Genomic DNA, 20,296 nt, shown 5'->3' with positions numbered 1-20,296 from the left:
ACCCAAAATTATTTTTGTAATTTTGGAATCCCAAACCATTTTCTAAAAATCTTAAGTGATTAGAAAATGATTTCAAAATATTTTTGGATGTTTCTACAAAAAAAAATTTGACTAAGGCTTGTTTGGTATTTATTTCTAAACCTTACATCATTAAAATGATTAATGTTCTTCAGGTATACTCCTCCCTAATTATCATCAACAACAGGTACCAACATTTAAATATTGTTGTTTTAATATTTTAAATAAGGTTAAAACCTAAAAGCATGACTAAGATCGAAAGAATAATCGATAAAAATAAAACGTTATACAACCGATTTGAAAAGCCAACTTTATAAGTAGAGACCGTTTTTAAAATGGGTATGAAGGATGAAGCATGAAAAACTTTTCCTGAGTATCACCAAACTACGAACTAAAAGAAACTCTAGCCAATACGTTTGTACACGTATGTCACTTTTATTGATTTTCAAAAATCAATCGACGACTCTATTTCAAAAGAAATAATCTTTTAAATTAATTATGTTTAATTAATTTTAACAACAAATTTCTAAGTAATAAATTGTAATTTGATTATCGCAAATCTTTGGATTATTTAAAATGGAACCTCAAATTAATTATTTTTAATTAATTTCAAAAGAGATCAGGAGTCATTTAAAAATCATATAAAAATAATGTTTTATTTTAAAAGAAAATTCTTGACACACAAATCGATGTTGAAATTCTGAAAACCTCGAGTTTTTCTGTAAAAACTATACAAAGGGTTTTTCCGGGGTTACTATACATAATTTATAAAATTAAAATAATTATTTTGATTTATTTTTGAATAAATAAAATCAAAATAATTAACCCATGGCCAAAAGCTAATTAAAACAATTAGTTAGACTTATTATTTTGATAATTAAAATCTAATTAATTAAGAAAAATATGGCAAAAATAAATAAAAATTTATTTGGGATATATGTTGTACTCATTTTATATTAAAATAATTTTAGAAAAAAAAAGGATTAAAATAAATAATTTAGGATAAAATGTGGTACCCATTTCATCCCCAAAAATTATTTATTTAACCCTAAAATATAAAAAAAAAAATGGAAAAATATTTGTTATATTTATTTTAATATTTTGTGTATTTAAAAAACATCAAAATCAAATCCAAAAGGGTAAAAGAAAAATAAATTTCAAACAAACTCTTAAGGTTTTAAATAAAAAATAAATAAGTAATCACGTGTGGCCGAAAATGTGAAAAACAATTACAGCTAAAGTCAGGACCATCGGATGAGCGCTGGATTGTCATTCAACACTCATAAGCCATCCGTGTAGCTCGTTGTATAGGGGTGGACAAACTCACTGATCCGATCCTATTCGGTATTTCGGATCGGATATCCGCCTTTATTTATTTTTTTAAAATTACGATCCGTATCCGTTCCAGTATCCGACCACTATCCGATCCGAAAATACCGAATCGGATCGGCCAGCCGGATACCCACTTATTCGATTTTTTTCATATTTCTAATTTTTGTTTGATAATTAATTATTTAATAATATTTTTGTTTGGATAAATAGAGAATTATTTTAATTGACGGAGGTTGTTCGTTGAAACTACCAAAACACTATTTCCGACAAATAATAAAAATAGACTAATTATTGTTTAGGCCCTCAATTTTTGTAATTTTTATAAATATATTATTTTATTTTTAAAATTTTAAACTCACCGGATCGGCTTCGGGTATCCGATTTTTTCTGTCTGATCCGTATCCGATCCGAAAATCCGGTAAAAATATCGGATCGGATCGATATTCGAATCCGATCCATCGGATACAGATTTTTTCGAATCGGATCGGCGGATCAACGGATCGGACATTTTGGATCAGATTTTTTGACCACCCTACCATTGTAGCCGAAGACGTGCACGCCCGAGATGCACAGGATCGATTAACGCCTGTTAGTTGAAACGCTAATGGAGCACCCGATTGCCAATGAAAACTAAAGGAGCGCTAACAGAACGCTCTATATTCGTCACGAACACCTTAAAATAACTTTGTTTTGTTTGCCACCATCGTCTTCATCGCGAACGCCGAGAGGATAAAGACGACAACCATCTTTGATTTTTCAAAGATGGAACTCCATCGTTAGTCCACCTTTCCGGCTAATTCGAAAGGTGAAATGATCACCCTACCAAGGTGATAATTTTCCCTACATCCATAGGCATTGATCATGCCTATTCCGGCAAGTGGGATGAAGAACATCCAAATGTCTTTAATAGTTTTTGGCTGATTCGATCCACTTGAATTATCCAACCGAATTCGGGAGGCTACAAATAGCTTCCCTTAACAAATCAAAATCCAAGAGATCCACTATCAAGCCTCAAATTAAAGAAATTCAAAAATCTGTCATTGAAGCTCAAAGCTTCTGATTTTTCAAAAAATCTGTATAAGGCTTTAAATCTTGGATCCAGGCATTCCAAAAGTTTTCCTAAGGTCTAAGGAGTGTTCTTCAACCCTTGGTATATTTGTAATCATCCTTTAATTCATACTTCCAGTTTGAATTTGAAATTTTTATATTTCAGTTTTCATATACTTGTATGATGTATCATGTATGGTTGTTGAATTTTATGATTGGAAATTGATCCTGTGATCATTTCCAAGCTTTGTGTTTATGTATGAATAAATCAATCAACCTTAAACAGAAAAACCCAAATTTAAATTTTGAAAATCCAAAAATCGAGTTTATTACTCTTGGGTTAATCCTCAAGAATAGATACTCATAAATAATCCCAGCATATTTCTAATGATATTGAACAACTATTTGTATCATGTTTGAGCCATCCCGATAATGTTTGATCAAAATAAAAAAAAATAAAAAATAATTGAAAATTTTGAGTTCTTGAATTGGTCCAAACGAACAACTAGTGTTCTTGTTTTGGTATCAATCAAGTATATGGAGTATAAGAAATCTATTAGCTAGCTCATTACACTTTAAAACATCTTTAAAAATAAAACCGGGTTTTTTGCTACAAATTGTTTTGAACAAATTTATCATTACCTAGGATGACAGATACCTTGGGGTGATGTCCTTAATGTTCATGGGAGCTTTATTAAACTACTCAGGTTCATGGATCGAAGTATCCAACCCTCCATCAAAATTGCAAAACCTACAATTTTAATGTTCTTGAGGACCGAAAGGTTCGACCGAGAAACTTAACCTAGGACCGAAAGGTCCGACCAAGGTTTTTTAGCTAGGACTCAGAGATTCAACCAATATTTTTCAATTAGGACCGAAAGCTCCGACCGAGAATTTTTACATCCGACCAAGAGGTTAGACCTAGGACCAAGATGTTCCCAACCTAGGACCGATGACTTCCATCTAGGACCGAGATGTCAAACCTAGGTCCGAGGAATCTCGATCCCGACCGAAAATTCCTAAACCCAAGACCGATAAATTTCGCCCAAGGCTAACCCAAGACCGATGGTTTTTACACCCTGACGGATATTCCCAGCCAAGGACCAAAAGTCCTTAGCACCTCGACCGAAGCTTCTTAGCTTGGACCGATGCGTCCGACCAAGGGTCTTGGACCCCGGCCGAAGAAAAAAAAAACAGACCTAGAACACCGGTCCTAAGGTCTATTTGGTTCCCTTTTCAAAATTCCAAAATTATTTTTCTAGTTTTGGAACCTCAAACATTTTTCTAAAAATTCTGAAAATTTTGAAGATGATTTCAAAATATTTTTGGGATATTCCTATATAAAAATATATTTTGATTAAAGCTTGTTTGGAATTTATGTTTAAACCTAATGCCTTTAAATGACTAATGTTCTTCATGTACTTTCCTCCTTAAATTATCATCAACAACATGTACCAGCATTTAAATAATTATTTTACAACTCTTTAAATAACGAACAAACATTATGCATGCTTAGGACTAGAAGAATAATTGGTTAAAATAAAATGTTATTCAACTGATTTTCAAATACCAAATTTATAAGTAGAGACCGTTTTCAAAATAGGCACGGAGGATGAAGTACAAAAACTCTTTCCTGAGTATCACCAAACTATGAACTAAAAGAAATTCGCCAATACATTTCTATACGTATGTCATTTTTATTGATTTTCAAAAATAAATTGGCAAGTCTATTTCAAATAAATAATCTTGTAAATTAATTATTTCAAATTAATTTAAACAACGGATTTTCTAAAAAAAATCAAATTGTAATTTGATTACTACAAATCCTCGGATTATTTAAAATTGAACCCAATTTAGTTGTTTTTTAATGAATTTCAAAAACTGTGAGTGATCATTTAAAAGTTTTATAAAATAATATTTTATTTTAAAATATATTCCTAACACGCAAACCAATGTTAAAATTTCTTGAACCTTGAGCTTTTCTGGGACAAGAATTTTCTAGGAGTTGCAAAAGTATAAAATCACCTTTAAAATTTTGGTCAATTATTTAAAATAGAGATTGCTCGTTTGTGCGTGCACATGGCACATAACGAGACATTAAAAGCATTGGTCGGACGCTCTATTGAAAAACAAGACATGAGAGAAAATTATTGTTCTCGGGCTATGAGGCCGCGACCACCTCGATCAAAAATCATGAGGTCATCGTTTGCGAGGCTGGAGAGATGTAGTCTCCTAATTGTCTTCAACCTCTAGACGATCGAGTGTTTTTTGCCAAACAGGATTTTTTGGTTTTCGATTCTCAATTTCTAACCTCGAATCTAGATAGACAAGAATATTTCTAAAGTTTCGAGAAACTTGTTTAGACCAAACACTAGGCTTCATTCACCCTACAAATACCTCAATGGAAACTCATTGGAAAACTCAAACGTTTGGCCTGAAAAATGTGAATCACACAAACAAGTTTAAAGCTTGATTCTTCTTCACTAAAAAAATTACTTAGACATAAACAAACGTGTTTTCAATCATAACACTGAATTCGACGTATAAACAAAAATTCTAGTTAAAGAACTTTATGAAATTTTTTTGAGAACTTTTTATCAAACTATTGGAATTTTTTTCTCTAATCTTTAAAAAATAAGCATAAATAACATTAATAGTATATATTTTCATCTCCAGCTATATATTAATTAATTTATTTATTTATTTATTTGTGACACTTAGATTTTATTTGAAAATAGTGTGGAACTTAATCATTTTGGAATATGATTGATATGACATTGTTTACAAAATAATTATTTATTTTAAATCTCAAAAAATGTGTCTATATAAGAATTAAAAAAAAATTATTTACTCGGGTTTATTAAAAGTTATAAATTGGGGAGAAAAAATGAATGTATATTTTGATATTTAAAAAAAATACAAAAAATAATTATGTATACAATGATACTAAATTCTTTTGCTTAACATTTATCATGTTACAAATATATAAATGAAAGGATAGTTGAAGATATAACCAAGTTTAACTTGCAAAAGTTGAATATAAAACATAAAAATAATAGTATATTGGTTCATTTGAAAATGCATTCTATGTTTGAGTTTGGAGTTTGATCGTTACAAGATATTGTTATAATTTTCTTAATTTGTTTTATATGTAAATTTAGATTAAATAATGTTTACCCTAACACATTATTAGATAGATATAAATTTATAAAAAAAATGACATTTCTTTATAAAACCCAATTAAAATCTACACCCAAATCTAAAAACGGAAAAATTGTTTTATATGATAATATTTTATTTTACCCGAAAAAACTAAGATTGGAATATAGCAAAAACTTAAATAATTATGGAAAAGGAAACTTAAAATTAAATATTTATTATATTATAAAATTACATAGCATAAGTATATTCAATTTCATTTTTTTTTTATTCAGTTTTTGGGTTATATATAAGTTGGGTTATATATTGAGTTAGTTGAAAAGATTTGTGGATAAGTTTATTGAAAATGTTATTTTTTTAAAATATCTTATTTAAATAAATTTAATTAAATATATATATTAATACATAAATAAGGTTCTTATGTTTAAATTCATATTTAGGTGGAATTCTAACTTTAAAAAAAAAGTATTTATCATTATATAAAATTACAAAACATAATTATATACAATTTTTTTATACTTCATTTTTAGAAAATAAATGAAAAAAAATTATTTTCAAAAAAATATTATAAGGATAATAGTAACTAATGATGTTATATTTATTCACGTTATTTGGACAGATTTTTTCTAATTTGATAGTTGACTAGGACATTTTGTTGTATGTTTTCTTACCACTCATAATATGTGGAAATATCTAAGTAATTTAATAGAGTCATTCGTGTTCATGTAATTTCATATAGTCATATATAACCACACATATTAATATATTTATTTATTCTATATATTTTCTTAGAAAAAAAAATTAACATTACTTATTTATTAATAATATTAATTTTTAAAATTAAGTATTCAATTTTCTGGCTTTGTTTTATTTAAATTTTAAAAAAAAATTCAAACAAAATCAATTTTTTAATCAATCAATTCTCAACCATCACATCACTCATTTCATTAACCAAAATATTAAAATAAATCTTTTTAAATTATTATTTTTTATTTTATTTATATATATTAATAAACTTTTAATTATTTTACCAAAAATAATCATCACCTCCTCAAAATCATCAACCATTATTATTTTTTTCTTCCACTAAGTTTTTTAAAAAACCCAATCCGAATAAAGCCAGTAGCAAAATACAATTTTGCATAATTTTATTAATTAAATATTATTTTTTTAATTTTTTAATAAATTAAATTCTTTAATTCATTAATTAAAATATTTTATAATTTCATTTTATAAAAAATATTTTTTTTATTATATATTAATATTTTAAAATCATTTTATCAAAAAAAAAAAATATCTTTATTTTTTTAAATTATAACCAAGGAAAAAATAGAAGAAAAAAAAAGCACTATAATAAATAAATAAATAAAGGTGAGGATGACTCATCAATCAAACATGGCCAATCTTTTAGCATCTACTTTTATGACCTATCACAGTCCCATAACCATGATTCAAGCCTTCAACAACAATTCCTTCCTATTCGTGAAAAAAAATAGTTATAAGAAGAAGAATCCACGGTATAATAAGCATCAATCCGAGTGTTTGCTTTTCACATACCTAAAGACGCCGCATTTGCCCAAACCCAAAATTAGCTGCAGCAATCTCCCAAGGAAACGAAGAAGAGGACCCATTTCAATTCGATCTACTAAACCCACAGAAATGGTGATTGCCAATGAGAACAAGCCGAATGATTCATTGAAGCAAGGGATAGCAGATTTCTATGACGAGTCTTCTGGAATATGGGAAGACATGTGGGGAGAGCATATGCACCATGGATTCTATGAAGGAAGTAATGGAGATACTTCTGATGCATATCACCGTTCAGCTCAGATCCGTATGATTGAAGAAACTCTCCTTTTTGCTGGAATTTCTGGTTCGTATTTCCCCTTTTCTCTCCTTCCAAGTTAAACCCTACTTATAAAGTAAACAACTTTAGCTTCAGAATCATCGTTGAACATAGTTTACATGTTAACCTATTATTATGCCTTCAATTTATGTTGATTTTTGCTAAATAAAGACATGAAAACAATTCTAAGTTTTTTTTTTTATTTACTAATTTTAGGATTAATCTTTTTGCCAATTAATTTATGTATATAGTTTGAATTTATATATGATTATTGTAACATATTAAATTGAAAAAAATATTTATAATTTGTAAAATCATACCCAATGGGGTTGTAAACCTATAATGGAGGAAATAGATTTCATTTGAAAATACTACCATTTATGACAGACTTTTCTCATTGAGATGTATATTTACATTAGATCAATTTTGAAAGCATACTATATTTGCAATTTGTCTGACAAATTCATCAACTGTTCCTTTGCTTTGTCAGATCCAGATTAATAAAATACAAGGATTTCTAGTTGAGGTAATAATAATTGGGACAAAGACATCAACTCCTTGCATTACATTGTGGCATTGGATGTCAATTTGGGTCCCATTTGAAATAGTTTATGGAACTGGATTTGAGTTTGAGCTAAAAACATAACAAATTCGGATTATGTTTTAAAACATTATCTTATCTAAATTAACATTCGAATGAGATAAATTGTTTTGTTATTGTCCAAGTTTAGATCTAGCTATAGAATGTGTTTTCAAATGTACTGTGTAGTTTTTGTGTTTGAATTATTGGTTATATTTTAGAACATTATCTTATATAAATTAACATTTGGATTGGATAAGTTTTATTCTTGTCCAAGTTTAGATCTATCTCTAGAATGTGTTTTCAAATGTACTGTGTAGTTTTTTGTGTTTGAATTATTGGTTATATTTTAAAACATTATCTTATATAAATTAACATTCGGATTGATACGCTGTTTTATTCTGGTCAAGATTAACAAAAAACACAAGGATTTCTAGTTGAGGTAATAATAATTGGGATAATAATGGGGCCAAAGGCACCAACTCCTACCTCACATTGTCTCATATGATGTCAAATTGGGCCCATCTGAAAACTTATGGAGCTGAATTTGAGTTTGAACTAGAAAACGTTAACAAATTCGGATGAGATAAGTAAGTTATGTTTTAGAACATTATCTTATCTAAATCAACGTTCGGATGAGATACATTATTTTATTATACTCCAAGTTTAGATCTAGCTCTAGAATGAGTTTTCAAATGTGCTGTGTAGTTTCTTGTGTTTGAATTATTGGTGGCTTGAGTTTTGTTGTCTTTTAATGATTAATATCACAACATCAAGATAGTGGTAGGGTAGATTGTTTGAGTTCATTAATTAATGTGTTCAATTTCAATTCGTAACTTATTTGTTCTATGACCATACATCTGATTAGAATGAACTTAATTCTCAATCTTCTTCAATGCTTTTCTGGCTTAATTATTATGTAAAGAAAAATTTAGAAGATTTGCCCAAAAAATAATTCTTGTTCCTAATCCTAGACACTTTCCCAATAAAAAAATTATATATTATTAAGAATCAGTCTGTTTAGATGGGGAGCAATCGGATCTAAAGAACTTGTTTTATTTGTCAATTTCATGTGTTATTTTTGGTGATCCTTGAACTAGCATTATAACATTGATACCTCTTCACTATTTGTTTGTTTAGTTTCTTGTTTCTCTTATGATTGTGTTGCAATTCGCGGCACTTTATTTATACAAACTTTAATTTTCAAACATAAAAATAAATGAACAGCTGTTTTATATATCTTTACACAGATGACAGTGCAAATAAGCCCAAAAGAATTGTGGATGTTGGATGTGGGATAGGAGGCAGTTCTAGGTACCTGGCAAGGAAGTATGGAGCTCAGTGTCAAGGAATCACTCTCAGTCCTGTCCAAGCTAAAAGGGCTCAAGAACTTGCTGTGGCCAAAGGCTTGGACCAGGTTATTTAGATTAATTCCAATTTTTTGCCTTCTGTCAAACACAGTCTCCTTCCGATTTCGAACAAATCCATAGATTCTACCAATCCAATTCAATGTGACATGATGGATGGATGGATGTACAACCATAGATTTACTTTGCGTGCTTTTAATATTTGAAACGAAAAAGAGATCCTGACCTATACAGATCAAGGCAAGGAAAATTATTCTATCTTGGATGACAAATTTTGTTAATAATTAGCAGGTGACATTTCAAGTTGCAGATGCTTTAGAACAGCCATTTCCGAATGGAGAATTTGATCTAGTGTGGTCCATGGAAAGTGGAGAACACATGCCTGACAAGCAAAAGGTTTTGTTTTGCTCCATATCTTTCATATTTATAACAAACAAATTGATTTGTGACGTTTCTCTTCTTTTTTTTCTTTCAAAAGGGTAACGATAAATTAAAAAGAAATTGGAAACACAGCTCATTTCCAAATCTTCAGAAAAGAAAAAACACATGGGCCTTTTGAATCACTAATCAAACAAAAACTCAATCTTGTCTTCTTCTATCTTTCTCACATGATTCTTGATTGATGGCTTTATTTATTTATGGTCACTGATCTCTGCTCTCAATATTTTTTGAACAGTTTGTAAATGAGCTAGCTCGTGTAACAGCTCCAGGAGGGAAAATCATAATAGTGACCTGGTGCCACAGAGATCTCTCACCAGGTGAAGAAACATTGCTCAAGGATGAACAAGTATTACTAAAGAAGATATGTAATTCTTATTATCTTCCTGACTGGTGTTCATCCGCGGATTATGTGAAATTACTTGACTCCCTCAATCTCCAGGTAAAAATATGAAGAATAAAATAAATAAACACTAATAATTATTTTAAAATAATTTATCATCATGTTTAACCATATCCAAAAAGTTTCAGAATTTATTCATGAATAATAATCTTGTGGAGGATTTGGCTACTGTCAGGACATTAAAGTGGCAGACTGGACTGATAATGTTGCCCCTTTCTGGCCTGCTGTTATAAAATCAGCCCTCAGTTGGAAGGGTTTTATCTCATTGTTCAAGAGTGGTAAGGATTTAACATGAAATCCATTCAATATCTACCTGATTCCTGCCTGTCCTCCATATAAATTGTTGCATGAAATTCATATGATCCTAACTATGCATGTTAATTTCATTGTCTAGGTTGGAAAACCATTAAAGGGGCATTAGTTATGCCATTGATGATACAAGGATACAACAAGGGTTTAATCAAATTTGCCATTATTACTTGCCGTAAACCTTAGTCAAAGGTACAAGAAGAAGAAGAAGCGGAATTCATTGAGAAACTGGATAATGATGTTTGAATTTTTAATTTGGCGGCTTACATTGAGCATGCTTGAATAATAATGTCTGTAATGAATTTTTAATTTTGATGATGGTTGTTTTCATGCAGTAATCTCATTTGAATAATAATGGATTATTATCTTTGTTTCAAATATGACCATTTTAGAGCCTGTTGATTTTTTCAATATTATCTTGCTTTTATGTAAAAAAAAATATTGAAAAAGTCCAAAACTGTAATGTTTCATTACACTATCTTATAAAAACTATTTTATAAGAATAACGATTACTCTAAAAGATCAAAATTACATGAAGAGCTTGAATCATCCTTGAATTTTTATGTAAGATTTAACTATCACTTTCATTTATTAGTGACACTTTTATCTATTAAAATATCCAAATTATTTATTAATGTTTTTAATTTTTTTATCTATTAAAATATTAAAATTATTTTATTTTAAAAAAAAATGTTATAATATAAAATAATATTAGTTTTCTTATAAATGTAATGTCTATACCTTATATAACTTTTAATATAACAATTCAATAAAATATTTTCCTCTATTTAACATGGTATCATACTTGTTTTCATTCTTGAGCACATCAAGACAATCTTTCAGTTGTCTACACGAATGATTACTCTAACCATTTTTTTCTTTTAAATGTTTTTTTTTTTTTTTTCTTTACTATTGTATAATCCAAGTGTTACTTTTTTTATTTACCTCATCAATCAATACCCATATTTTAGTTTGACTTAATCCAATTATATGGAATTTTGTTACTGGTTATTTAGTCAACACATGGTCATCCCGTCGTTGGATGAATCTCAATACTCACATGAGGTACTTGAATTGGAGACTGAAATGTGGCCCATTGTGCACGAAGTTCCACCCATACCGTATATTTTTCATCCAAGTAATCCTTCATCGAAAAACTACTAACATTGTTAGCTGAAGAAGCTAAATGACCTGTCGCAGGGTTATATGCAAGTAGGAAAGCGTGTCTCGAAGCTGAGAAAGGCTTATTTTGATTAGATTTTATCAATGATTGGAAAATTATTGCTTATAATGTTTATGGGTTAAATAATGGTGTGAATAGAAGTATTATTAAGTCATTAATGAGAACCCTTGGTTGTGGCATATACTGTTTTAATGAGACTAAAATTCGGAAGATGGATCAATGGATCGTTAAAGATCTATGTAATTGGCAGTTGTGTGGTTGGGAGACTCTTGATTCTATAGTGGCACCGGGTGGAATTCTTGTGACATAGAATGAAGATATGTATGAGAAAATAGATGTTAATTTGGGTAGATATTAGGTTAACGTTCAATTAAGAAATTGGGAGAATAATTTTTTATGAGTAATTTTTATAGTTTATGGACCGGTTCTATCACAATTTAAAACAAAATTCTTTAATGAAATGAAGAACGTTGTGAGTCTTTGGGACTTACTAATTATTTTTGCGGGAGAATGAACGAAGTTAGATCCCCGTCTGAAAGAAAAATGGCCAATAGGCTTAGTAGCCTAATGCACTAGTTCTTAGAGACAATTGAAGATCTTGAACTTATCGACTTGCCTATGAAAGACGATCAATTCACCTTTAGGAGAGGTAATGACAATGGGATCAAGTTCATTCTCGTATCGATAAATTTCTAATTAGTGAATCTATTTTTCGAGAATTTTTTAAAATATTTCAAAAGGTCATTCCATGGAGTTGTTTAGATTACCGATCGATTTTGATGTTACGTCGTATGATGGAGAGAATATGTCGACCATTTAGATTCAAAAATAAATGGTTGATCAATGAAGACTTTATACCGTGTGTGCAATCAAGGTGAGTGAGGCAGATATTAGTTGATTCCAGGGCCGACCCTAAGAATTTGAGACCCAATGCAAATTTAAATTTTGTGTCCCTTAAAATAGTAAATATATTTTTTTATTTTTTAAATTTTTTTTAATAATATAAAATGAGATATAAATGATTAATATATTATAATACGGAAAGAAGAGATAAAAGTTATATACATTTAATATGAAAGAAGACAAAAAAGGAAAAAATAAGACTAATAATATAATATATATAATTAATAATATTATTAAATATTAAAAAATTGGGCCCTATGCAACTGCATATGTTGCCTTACTCCAGGGTCGACCCTAGTTGATTTTTCGTTGAGTAAACTCTTTATGAACTTAAGGAATTCACGTAAGCTTCTCAAAAGTTGATTCATTAAAGACTGTATTTTATTTTATGCTAAAATCAATGACTTGTGTAATAAAATTAATGTCATTGACAAGGCTGAGGAGATTCGTGAACTCTCTTCTTGAGAAGGTTAGTTCTCTAATTAACATTGTTAGTAAGTTGCTCGATGTGTAAAGAGGAAAAAAATGGGGCATGCTAGCGAAATAGAGTTACATGGTTAAAATTAGGAGATAGAAACACCAAATTTTTTCTTGGAATCTCTAACGCATAAGTAAGGAATAATGTGATTAATTTGATCTCGATCGAATGAGAAATTCATGATAGTGAACTAGAAATTTCTACGAGTATTGTCAAGTTTTATAAGGATTTGTTGAAGGAGCTATTTAAGTTCAGACCTAACTTGAATGATATTATTTTTATTCAATTTGTTTAAAGCAAATTAATATGTTGGAGGCTCAGTTTTCGTTGGAAGAGGTTGAGGAGACCATTAAGGGATGCAGAAGTGATAAAACGCCGAGATGTGATGACTTTACTTTGGATTTTTTTTAGAAGGCGTGACATTTTCTTAAAACAAGAATTATGGAAGCAATTGATCATTTTTATAGTTTTTCATCATTTGATAAGAGTTGGAACTCTACTTTGATATGTCTTATTCGTAAAGCTCCATGGAATATTAATGTGAAGAACTTTAGGCCTATTAGTCTTGTTTCATCTTTCTATAAGATTGTCGCAAAATATTTGGCCAACAAATTAATAAAGGTATTAGAGATGGGCATATCTAGTAATCAGATGACGTTCATCAAATGTCGTCAAATATATGATGTTGTATTAATAGCTAATGAGTGCATTGACTCAACTAATTCAAGAGGTGACAAATGTACTTTTGTCAAGTTAGACATCGAAAAAACTTATGATCACGTCAATTGAGAGTTTTTGATTGATGTAATGGATAGAATGGGAATGGGTGCGATATGGATTGAGTGAATTAGATTTTGTCTCTCGACGACTAAGTTATCTATCATTGTTAATGGTAGTTCTCATGGATTTTTGAGAGTTCCCGAGGGATTAGATAGGGTGATTCACTCTATCATTTCTTGTTCGTTATTGTTATGGAAGCACTCTAAAAATGATAGTGTTTGTAAAAAACTCGAGACTCATCCGTGGAGTGAGTTGTGGGTCAAGAAGATATCTTTTTTCTATATCACATTTACTTTTTGCTAATGACACGCTTTACATGGTTCAGGCTACCTACATGAATATTAAACACCTTCGGGATATTTTATGGGTATTCGGTGCATGTTCCGATCTTAGAGTGAATCTTAATAAGTTAAAAATCTTTTTTCTCAAATCTTGTTTTGAATAGAAGAATGATGATGTTAACAAATGTGTTGGGGTTTAGAATTGGTGATCTTCCATCAACATACCTTGGTATGCAATTGGGTGCTAAATTATGATCCAAGGTCTCTTGAGACCCGATTATCACTAAAATTGAATGTAAACTATCTAGATGGAGAAGTAAATAATCTCGAAAAGGGGTCGGTTAATCATCATTAAGAGTGTGTTGTCATCTATGCTTACATATATGATGTCTTTATTTATTTTTCCTAAAAGTGTGGCGGTGAAAATGGAGAGAATAATGTGTGAATTTCTATGGGGATCCTCTAACTCATCGTTTTGTCATTTACTTAGTTGAGATAAGGTTAATGTTTTAAAGATCAAGGAGGTTTGGATATTCGAGATCTTATTTCCTTTAATAAAGCTCTTCTATCAAAATGGTGTTATAGATTTGTAACGGAACTGAATAGTCTTTAGGAATCGATGATCAAATGTAAGTATGGTTACGATTGGTCTAGTTGGTTCACAAAATGTATAATTATCCAGCGGGGTGTAGCAATTGGAGTAGAATTTATTTTATGTGGAAAAAATTTCGAGAGCAATCTAGATTCATTGTAAATGATGATTCTTCGATCAGTTTTTAGGACGACAATTGGTGTGTGTCAAAAATCTAGCTACGACATATCCTAAGCTTACTTCCATTGTTATATGCAAAATTGTCATAATTAAGGACATGTTTGATCCTCTATCTAGTGGATTCATTAGCCGAAATAGATATAAAATAAGATTAAACATTATAAAGAGTTCGTCTTATAATAGAATTTTACTTTTGGTATGACGTAAATAAGTGTCCCCATTTGAGCAAGACATTATGCGTTGGCAAGACATGAATAGTTTTCCTGTGGGGCATTTCTACAAATTGTTTGCTAAGATGAGTTCATATAATTTTGTTGGGATAAACTTTGGGAGTCAAAAAATCCATCCAAGATCTCGTTCTTTGAATGTAGCGTTATTCATAGTGAATTTTTTACGGATGATATGTTCATAAAAAAATGTTGTATTATGATTAGTCGTATGTGTCACGATGAGGTTGAATCGGCAACTCACTAACTTTTGCATTATCAAGGGGTAGCTAGTATATGAAGTCTTTTGTGGGGTATCATTGAGATTCATTGGGTGATGCCCGAGTCTTTGAGTAGTTGTTGAGAAATATTGATTGATGCGGCTAATATGGCAGACCTACATAATTGGGTTACCATCCCAATTATTTTGATTGATCCAACTCGAACAAGTTTATTAATTTGAGCTCGATCTCGACTAAACTATTTACCTAAAAGCTCAGCTCAACTCGAAGTTTGAACAAATATTAAATTTTCAAGATCGAGCTCGAATTCGAGTTCGAATTTAAACTAAAATTATTTTTAAAATAAAAATATCAAACTTCCATACATATTCAAAATTCAAAATATGATATTTTAAAATAAAAATATGAAACCATCATAACTATTCAAAATTTCAAAGCATGATATATAAAAAAGTTGTTTCCTTCTTTGTTGCTGAATTTTCTTAAAATAAAAAAAATAGAGTTATTTAAAAACAAAAACAATAGCGATATAAGATAATACTAAACTTGTGAAAAAAATGAAACAACATGTTGTGAATGAGTGAGAGAAATAAAGTAAGTGAGAGATAATATCGAGAAATAAATAAACTTTTCTAATTGAGTGAGAGAATTAGTGTAAGTGAGAGATAATATAAAAAATGAAGAATTTGTAAATAAATGAGAAAAATGGTGAAAATGAAGGGTATTATAATACTTTAGGGAATTTTAGGATTTTACTTTTTAATTTGTGGATAATAATATATAATAATGTAGATCATGGACCTCACATGTGGACTTATAAAAAAATATTTATTTCATGTTTTTAATATTAAAATAAATAAAAAATATATTGTATATTTTCATGCTCAAAAAACTTCGAAAAACCATTGAACAAGTATTATATGAACTCGAACTCTGTCCAAATCAAGCTCAAGTCCAGCTTGACATGAGCGGCTCGCGAACGGCTTGACTCATTTGCAGCCATACTCTCACATATATTTCATATATTTCTAATAATTTTATTCATTCTTTCTCATCGATTTTATATTTTAAAATAATTTTATTTATTATCTCCCATCTATTTCTAATTTTTTTTGTATTATTAATATAAAATTATTATAATAATAAAGTATAAATTTAAATTTAAATTTATAACTTCACTTTTTTTTTTTTTTTTTTTTTTTTTTTTTTTTTTTTTTTTTTTTTTTTTTTTAGTATAAGATTTATTGATAAATTTATTATACATATAGAATGAAATTGAGAAACGGTAAAATTTAAATTATGGGTATTTTAATAATAGATATAAATAATATTTTTTTATATAATATTTTTATTTTTTTTAAATCATGGTCAAACCCCTCTATGCATACATTGATGAAAATGATTAGTGTTGGAGCTCGTTTAATTTTATGTTTTTTAGTGTAAATAATATTTATTTTAACATTTAATATCTTTTATAAAAAAAAGTTTTTAAAATTAGTTTTTATAAATACTCTCAACAATTCATATCTAACGCTTCAAAAAAAAATAATATATTCATATAATTTATTTTAAAATATATTATTTTTTAATTTAAATAATTTATTAATATTTAAAATTATATATTAATATAATTTATTTTTTAATTTAAATAATATATTAAAATTTAAAATTAAATAAATATATATAATATTATTTATTAAATAATACTATACATTTTAAAAACAAATTAGCTGAACGTATATAAACTGAATCAAACATATGTTAACGATTAATAAGTTGAATCATATCTTAGTGTGGGTTCAATGGTAAAAGTCCGTTTAAGAGATAAAAATTACGAATTCAATTCAATATAAGTGTTTTAAGTTTAAACGAAATCAGACAAAACTTTTCGTCTAGTCAACGCAATTTGAACTGTACAGAATAAACACCATTTTCAGTATTATTTTTTTCATTCTTAATGCATCAGGTTATTTAAAACAATATCATTTTATTTTATTTCACAACTCTAATTCAGTAGATAAAATTGACAACATATTTTTTTACCGACTTATTTAAAAATTAAAAATGCATTTTTTTTATTACATTTAGTATGAAGAATAAGTGTAACTGAAAATTGAATTTTAATTTATAAAATTTATTTTTAATTTATTAATTTTATTGATATATATATATATATTAATTTTATATTTATTATATTATTTATATTTATTTAATTAAAAATAATAATATTTGATTATAATTCAATAATACAATTAAAAAAATATTATGGTATTGACGAAATTTAACTAAATGAGATACAAATACCTTTACAAATAAATTTTTAATTTAAATATATATATATATATTTTTTTTAAATTAACTTTTTAAACATATATTTGTTAATAATATTTAATATACCTATAATAAAAAGACAATTTATAATAAACCTTCTTTTTTATAAGTAACTCAATTAAATAACATATTTCATTTATATGGTCATATTTACCTATATTATTTTTTATAAAATATTATTATTAAGATTAAGATGTACATATTTTTTATAAAAAAAATTGTGTACATAAACAATTTTGATTAAACGTGTTATGGGATAATTAATTTTAGAAATTTAATTCTTATTAAATGAAATAATAAATTTCAAATTGAATATATTAATTATCTAAAACTAAAAAAAGATAATCAAGTTAAAATTAAATAATAAAACACTTTAATAATAAATTAAATAACATTATAATATTTAAATTACACTAAAACAATAATCTTATATTAATAATAAAATTTATTTTGACAATTAAAATATACTAAATTATAACAATTTTCAAATAAATTATAAGACTAATTAAATAAAAAATAAAATATTTGAAATAAACTCAAAATCAAAGAAACCTAACACTAATAAATAAAAGAAAGGGACAATGAATGATAGGGCAGTGAAAGCAAAGTCATTGTGGTCGACCACAGAAATAAAAAAATTATTTAGTATATATTCAATCTCAAACGTTTAAGGCCATCTTCATCCTTAATTCTATTTTCACACTCATAATTAGGGTGTTCAACCGGCCGGTTAACACCGGCCAACCAGTTAAACGGTTCCGATTAATACCGGTTTTGGCTTTTATTTTACAAACCGATTAACCGACCGTTAATGGTATCGGTTTTACAGGTTCCAGTTCTACCGGTTTTGGTCGGTTTTGGCCGGTTAATCGGGTTTAACGAGGAACCGATAATTCAATTTTTTTAAATTAAGTAATAAATTTATAAAATATATTTTTTAAAATTATTGTTTGCACTTTCCTATTATACTATTTTTATTTTTTTTTTGTCTCTATTATAATATATTATATTATATTATTATTATTATTATAATATAATATAAATATATTATATTATAATAATATATTTTATCAATATATTTAGGAATATGTTATAATATATAATTTTATTGTAACAATATAATATATTTTATAGATATTCGGTTAGGTCTTGAGAAAATTTAAATTTATTATGTCGATTAGTCTTTGACCAACCAAGTATAAGCGAATATGATAGAATCCTCTTCTCAACCGATAGAACGGGAAGTAAAATAAGTAAATTATAATTTATAAATTTGATTTTACTTGTTTCCGTATTGGACGTGTTGAACTTTGAAGACATCAAATTTTAGTTTGCTTAACTATTTTGATTTTGTTAATTTATAATTCCTAAAACAATTTTACATATTTTAATGAAATTATTTCAATTTATTTTTAATTTATTTTTGTAAAATTTTATATAAATTATAATGTTTTTTAAAAATTATTTATAAAATAACTAATACAAATTATAAAATATAAAAATATATAATTAAATTATTACCGGTTTACCGGTTAAACCGTTAGAAAAATAAGGAAACCGAAAACCGAACTGTTTAACCGGTAAAAAACCGATTAACCGGAACCGCTAGAACCGGTTAACCAATAAACCGTTAAAATGAAATCGGTTAACTATCGGTTCGGTTGAGTTACCGGTTTTCCGGTTTTTTTGCAAAACCCTGCTCATAATACAGTAGACATCACACTAAACAGTAATTCATATTCAACCAAAAAATTCATTTTCAAACTTAAGAAAATATCCTAAAAATATTCTTTTTCTCACCAACTTTTTAACATTTTCAATACTATCTACATATTTATAAATTTTACAAATTAAATTCTAATATTTTTTCTATTTAATTAAAAGAAATTATAAGAAAAAGATAATTAAATATATATAAATAAATAAAATTAATATATAAATAAATTATATAAATATATAAAAAACAAAATTAATATATTAAAAAATTATATAAAAAATAAAATAAATTATATAAACAAAATTAATATATAAATAAATTATATAAAAAATTAAAATTAAAATTAAACTTATAACTTTAAACTCAATTTGTAAATATTAAAATACATCAAAAACTAAAAACTAAAATGTATATAAAATATATATGCGTTTCCAAGAGAGAAAAATGGATCGAACAACTCATTATGCGTATGAGTTTGATGGTGGTTTGGAGCTTCCAAACCCAAAATGGGTTTGAGTATGCCGTTGAATTAGAGACGGTCTAATCCTCAAATTATCTCTCTCTCAACTCTTTCAACAGAAATCTTCTTCTAACCCAAAACCTTATCTCATGGTATGTTTTTGATATCTAATTATACAAAACATTTATTTTATTATTTATTTGTATGATAACGAACTTATTCATGTTTAATGTTTAGGAAACCAACAAAGAAAAAATATCGCAGTAGATGAAACTCAATCACCCGTTGAGCCCGAAAGGTACCAATTTCTTTATCGAAATAATTAAAGTCACACAAAAGTTGGTATCTAGTACAAATGTTTGGGGAGATTTTTGGTTGGAACTAGTGAAAATGTGCATATTCGGGAGAAAATGTCCCGATAATGTGCATGTTCGAGACGTTAAC

The 20,296-nt window shown here is 27.7% G+C and overlaps 1 protein-coding gene across 2 annotated transcripts; it reads left to right on the top strand.

The window, feature by feature from the left end:
- The first annotated feature begins 6,922 nt into the window (after positions 1–6,922).
- Positions 6,923–10,877, top strand: LOC124934304 (probable tocopherol O-methyltransferase, chloroplastic). 2 transcript variants are annotated; one of them, XM_047474816.1, is made up of 6 exons: positions 6,923–7,429; positions 9,233–9,399; positions 9,641–9,745; positions 10,026–10,229; positions 10,366–10,468; positions 10,585–10,877. In XM_047474816.1, exons 1-6 carry the CDS (start codon positions 6,934–6,936, stop codon positions 10,683–10,685), a joined length of 1,176 nt encoding a protein of 391 aa, XP_047330772.1. In that variant the 5' UTR covers positions 6,923–6,933; the 3' UTR covers positions 10,686–10,877. The 2 variants fall into 2 exon arrangements, with proteins under 2 accessions (XP_047330772.1, XP_047330771.1); XM_047474815.1 differs by having other exon boundaries at positions 9,638–9,745.
- Positions 10,878–20,296: the final 9,419 nt, after the last annotated feature.

This window comes from Impatiens glandulifera, chromosome 4, assembly GCF_907164915.1.
Source record: "Impatiens glandulifera chromosome 4, dImpGla2.1, whole genome shotgun sequence".
NCBI classification, from domain to species: Eukaryota; Viridiplantae; Streptophyta; class Magnoliopsida; order Ericales; family Balsaminaceae; genus Impatiens; species Impatiens glandulifera.
This window is presented reverse-complemented; position numbering and strand designations above follow the sequence as displayed.